Source organism: Chiloscyllium plagiosum, chromosome 11, assembly GCF_004010195.1.
Source record: "Chiloscyllium plagiosum isolate BGI_BamShark_2017 chromosome 11, ASM401019v2, whole genome shotgun sequence".
In the NCBI taxonomy this organism is placed as follows: Eukaryota; Metazoa; Chordata; class Chondrichthyes; order Orectolobiformes; family Hemiscylliidae; genus Chiloscyllium; species Chiloscyllium plagiosum.
Genome location: NC_057720.1, coordinates 51,479,552 through 51,485,551, shown reverse-complemented (window position 1 = coordinate 51,485,551; position 6,000 = coordinate 51,479,552). Strand labels below are relative to the sequence as shown.

Sequence of the window (6,000 nt, the reverse complement as noted above, 5' to 3'; positions counted from 1 at the left end):
CTACTTAGACAGTCACCCAAGACTAGGATTGAACCCAGTTCTAAATCCTTACCCTATTCCTGCAAATCTGTATTTCCCATGGCTAACCTTGACATCATTGGACACTGTGGACAATTTAGCATGGCCAATCCACCTAACCTGCCATCTTTGGAGGAAACCAGAGCACCTGGGGGAAACCCATAGATGCAGGGAGAACATGCAAACTCCGTACAGACAGTCACCAAAGAGTGGAATTGGACATGGGTCTCTGGCACTGTGAGGCAGCAGTGCTGCCACCTTAAAAACACATGGTAAATAAACAGCAGATTGAAGGAAACCCTCAATGTAAGTGGCAAAAAAATTGCAATGTCAAGGTTCCCGTACGATACATTAATCCAAATATGATTTACTATATTAATACAGCAATCATGATCAATTTTTAAATTGTAGATAATACAAATTTAACATATCAAAGAATACTGACATTTAGAAATTGATTACAAAGCATCAACTTTAAATGTTCCAATCAGAGCATTAATATTACTAATTTCTGTTCAGTTTAATGTAATGAAAAATATAGTAATATTATGAAAAATATAAGATCTAAATATTCTATAACAAAGTCAAATGGAGAGTTTGCTCAATTTTTCCTTTCTGAATTTACACTACTATTAATCATTTATTAAATGGGCTTGTTTGCTCAACCCTTTTCAATTGACGTTCTGCTACAATACTTCGGAATTTGCAGCTCTTTAATGCTTTTTCATTTGAGTATCAGTTTATTTGATATAAACTGTAAATTTTCTGATGGTATAAATATTAGGTTTACACTGCATGAAGAATGAATTTGTTTTTGAATTGCTTCTCATCTTTTGCATGCCTGCTGTTTTTAACTGATTTTGCCAATTCGAATCAGATCAGCAACAGGTTAGTGTTTACCACTTCAAAAAACTGGGATAGCTGAATGTGTTTGTGGTGATATTTGTAATGAAATCTATGGCTGTGGGTCATAATTCTGGGACCAAAAGGAGGACCCAGTATCACGTGAATGAATCAGGGTGCATGGGGATTTGGGGGAATTTTACAAGCAGTGGACAATTAAAAGCATGTTGTTTGGATTGCATTCTAACTAAGGATATCAGCTTGCCTCTCTAAGTTTCTGGCCCGATCCTGGAGTTTGGAACCAGGTAACCTCAGCTGTGCATCTAGTAGACATGGCTGCCTCCGAGATTGCAAAGAGAAGGACAGAGTGCACCCTTTTTGGGTAGTATTCAAAGGACAGCAAGAGATTTGGAGATGTGTCAGGGTGAGGCAGGCAAGCCCTGGTAATAAAAGGCATGAATCCTACAGTTATATCATCTAATCGCTTGGGGGTGATCATTTCTGCTGGGAAGGGTTGAGGTGGGAATAGATTCCCTGGGTCATAAAACCTTGGGAAAGGAAGGCCTTTACACAGACTTTACTTTGGTGTGCCTGGTAGATTCTCTATTTGTTGTAGGTACTGTTTCAATGTCGTTTAAAAGGTGACAGTGGATGTAACATGATGTCAATAGGCCAATTTATTAGCTTACCGGTTGTCAACCTCCACTTGGTTGAACTGCTGTCATTCCTGCCATGGAAATAGTCAATGGCATGGGAAGACATTAGGTTTCCCTCACTGTGCCTCCCACTGCTATTTTCCCACCTACAATACTTCCCAATCCATTTCCAAAGGCCAGAATCCCACCCTGTACATCTTAAAACTTGAAAAGTAAAGATGAGGTCCTTACACAATGTATTTTATGCCGTGTTCTTCAATGTAAGTCTGAGATTTTGGTGACAGTAAATATAAATGGTGATTGAAATCAGCAGAGGAGTCAGAATGTTTGAAAATACCAGAGGTTTTCTTCTGCTTCTGGATCTGGGATTATGTGGCTACTTGACACAAGAAAGCCCCACCATTTGCAAGTGAGCAGTGAGCCAACACCACTCAGGAACAATGCAGCTCTTCCTCCCATCAGATTAAAACCCACCAAAATACTGGAGCAGTTTTTCTTTAATCTCAGAAATCTGTCTGAAAATTAATAAGCATTTTCAAACCCTGCTGTTCTCTACCTAAAGTCTTTGCTACTTCTTGACCGTCGTGGAATGTCAAATTATCTCCACAACTCTTTTCTCCACTATCAGTCTCTTCTTAAAATTCTGCTCCACTATTATCTCCAGCTCAATGCAAAGAGCTCAAAGAGTTCTGTGTCACTAATCAGAAGATTTGTTATTCAGCTACATCACTACCTTCACCTTGCCCACTAAACTAAACTTCTGTCAAGGTTTGCTGGTCTAGCCACTGATACCCACATCTCCTGAAAGGATAAACAAAAAAAAACTTTCTACTCTTCTTTGCTTTAATCTTTCTGTAGTTTTCTCTTTTCACTATAGCTGAAACCTTCTGCTCTTCTGATCCTTATTCCAGTAAATTGCTGATCACTTAATATTCTTTCCAAATTAGATGATAACATAAATGGTTTTGTTCATTGTTATTTTCCAAGTTCCCTTGTAAATCTGCTATCATCACCCCTTTCTCAAAGAATAAACATTTGATCTTTCTTTCGTTGAAAATTATAGCTTCATTTCCAAATTTTCTTTAATCTCCAGCATCTTCAGCCTCCCAAATCCTCAGCCATCCTTCCTGCCATTCAAAGTTGAACCTTTACACCCTCACCATAGCACAGGAGTAGCTCTAAGCAAAGCCACAAAATCACAAACTCTCTCGGGCTATGACCTTGATGCACTATCCCTCATCATCCTTATCAAGGTAATGCATCCTTTAATGTGGTTGACACATTATCCCATTTATATAGTGTTGATACTCAGTTTTATTTCACCAACCTTTCTTTTGAATTCTTCAGTGATTATGTTGACATATTACCTATCTAACATTAAGTACTAGGGAAACTGCAAATTCAAGACTTTATGTGTTGGCTACTGAAGCTCTCATCCATGTTTTTGTTCCCTCTGCACTGAACTGTTATGATGTTTTCATGGCTGGTATGCCACCTTGCACTTTATGGGAACTCTGCTGCCCATATTGTAACCCTCAGCAAGCCTTTTCCATCTACCATCTCTCTGTGCTTACTGACCTACATTGTCGCAGAGCCCGTCCAATGTTGAAATGTAAAATATTTGTCCTCATGTTTTAAACCATCTTGACATTGAGTTTCTTGGATCAATATGTGAGTGGGGAATAACAACTGGGCACTCCACCTAGATTTACCTGCTGGGCTGAACATGCTCAGTTCAGCTGAGAAAATATGTGCTTAAAACATATACAAGATTGATTTGTCATGTGAACCTCCTTTTACAACTTCCACAGGGGTTGAAATTACGTTGGTTGTGTATTCCAAAATTGACTTGATCAGTGTTCCATTCTCCAAGTGAATAAGCCTCCAACTCTGAGAGTTAAATAAATCAGGTGATTGCTACGGATGTCTTGCTAATGAGTGCTGTGAGTTCTTCACACTGTGAAATCATTGTCTTATATGGGTTTTGCACTCAGACTGAGCAGAAAGTATAGCAACACAAATTAGGATTTACTGTTCTATGAGTTAAAGGCACATAAGCGTCTGTGTCTTTGTTTAAAGCAAGGTTTGTTTTCAGATGTTCAGTTCAGGTTCCAGCCAATGGATTAAAAATTATCATTTGACATAAGCATATCTTCATGATAACTTACTCTCATAGACCAGAATTTAGTTAATGTCACCATTGTTTCTTATTTGCTTTAAGTGATGTCAAGTCTGAATCAAACAAAGCAAACTTTCTTGACAGGAGTGTAGTGATTGTAATGAGGTCAGCCAGATGACCATCTTAGAATATGAGTTGCCATTTTGCGGCTGTTAATCTGGTCCAATCAGGGAGTCCTGGCTGACAGATATAAACACAAGTGTTAAGAGGTTCTGTTCACGCTGACAGCTGGCTCTGCGGAAGCTGGATCAGTATCAAGGACTCTCCACATATAAATAAAGGATAACGTAGTGATGGGATACCAGCCTCTGTGGAGTTATTTCAAGGAAGGCCCACCCTCATCAAAGGTTGTAGACTCTAATGAATTTGTGCTGGCCCCTTTAGCCCCTAAAGGCCACTGCCCAGCTCAGTTGTAAAATAGTGGTCCCTAAGATATTTCTGCTTAATTGATGCAAGAGCTCCTGCTTGAATTTGCTGTCCTTCTTATAATTTTATACTGCCCGCAATTGTACATGACCAGAGAATCATTGAGCAAGGTTTATCCTATTCATTTATCGATGTGCCAATGGTATGAGTTTATTGATGTTTTTTCACAATTCCTTGGAATTATATATAATTCTTGCATATTCAGCAGGATTTTCTTTTGCAGTTACTGTTATTTCAGTTCTTCTATGTGTGAGGTGGCAGATTGCTTCTAGCTGTAGCAGTGGAGAACAGACAGCTGCCTATGGGTAGCAGCAGAAGCATATTTTTATGTTTCTAATTTGCTGAGTAGAAAGAATGTAATTGACTGTAATTGCTTGTTCAACCTTGAAGGAAGGATTAAAAATTTAAACCTCTTTCATCTGCCGTAATAACTCTGGATACTAAGAGTGTATTGTTATTCTAGTATATCAAACCATTCTTACTATTAACAATAACCATTAGTAAACTTTAAGCTGAAAAATAATTAATGTTATTTCATCCCAGTTCAGGATATTGTTGCACACATCACTCTGGCCGAAAAATCCGAAGTGTAGTCCCACTTGACTGTCAACTTGGCCAGTGGGCACAATGGACAGTGTGTTCGCCTTGTGAAATGAGAAAGGTATGATTTCATATACCAACACAGGTTAACTTTTGATTTAGGGAATTGGCTCATTTGATTTAAAAGACAAGATGTAGATACTTGAACAAAAACAAAAAATGATAGAGAAGAACAAAAGGTCAAACTGCATCTGAGAAAGAATGATGTAAAATTGCATTTTGTGAATTAATCTCTAAACAAAATAAAACTGCAGATACTGGAAATCTGAAACAAAAATGGAAACTGCTGGAGAAACCCAAGCCTGTGGAAACAAAGTTAACGTTTCGGGTCCAGTGGCCGTTCTTCAGAACTTCTGTCTGCTTTCTCTCCACAAGTGCTGAGTTTCTTCAACTATTTCTGTTTTTTGTTTGTTTGTTATGAATGTTTGCTTCTAAAGCTGAGAAGTTAACATATTTCAAGGCTCCATTGTCACTGTCAAGGTTTCTAATTCAGATATGATAAAATTTCAGTAAAATTGCTTTCACATTGCTCTATTAATGTTTTTGAGCCAAAATGCCAAAGTGCTACTGCTGCTTCAACAGTGTAACTTCTTTAGTTACACACTAAACATCCTGCAGTCTCTTAAGTAAGTTTGTGAGTTCAATAGCAATAAAGAGATTGAGTAGGTTAAGTTTATTTTCATTTGAAAAAAGGAGATTGAGGGGGGACCTGATTGAGGTTTACAAAATCATGAAGGGTATAGACAGGGTGGATAGAGACAAGCTTTTTCCCAGGGTGAAGGATGCAATAACGAGAGGTCACGCTTTCAAGGTGAGAGGTGGAAAGTTTAAGGGGGATACACGCAGCAAGTACTTCACACAGAGGGTGGTGGGTGTTTGGAATGCGTTGCCAGCAGAGGTGGTAGAAGCAGGCATGGTAGATTCATTTAAGATGCATCTGGACAGATGCATGAGTAGGTGGGGAGCAGAGGGATACAGATGCTTAGGAATTGACCGACAGGTTCAGACAGTACATTTGGATTGGCTCAGGCTTGGAAGGCCAAAAGGCCTGTTCCTGGGCTGTAAATTTTCTTTGTTCTTTGTTCTAAATCTGTGTACCATCATTGTGTTGCACTGCAGCAACTCATCAAGATTTCTTCAACAGTATCTTCAAAACTTATAGCATCCACCATTTAGAAGAACAAGTACAGCAGATGCATGGGAACACCACCACCTGCAAGCTCCCCTCCAAATCACACTACATCCCAACATAGAACCATATTACCATAACTTTATTTT

General features: G+C 38.7%; 1 protein-coding gene across 1 annotated transcript in view; it reads left to right on the top strand.

The window, feature by feature from the left end:
• Positions 1–686: 686 nt before the first annotated feature.
• The window catches only part of LOC122554384 (complement component C8 alpha chain-like), a 53,072-nt gene continuing 47,758 nt past the window's right edge, over positions 687–6,000 (top strand). Inside the window, exons 1-2 of the mRNA XM_043699308.1 lie at positions 687–906; positions 4,666–4,783. Of these exons, the coding sequence (XP_043555243.1) occupies positions 821–906; positions 4,666–4,783 (204 nt within the window). The 5' untranslated portion in view covers positions 687–820. The remainder of the gene's footprint in view (positions 907–4,665; positions 4,784–6,000) is intronic.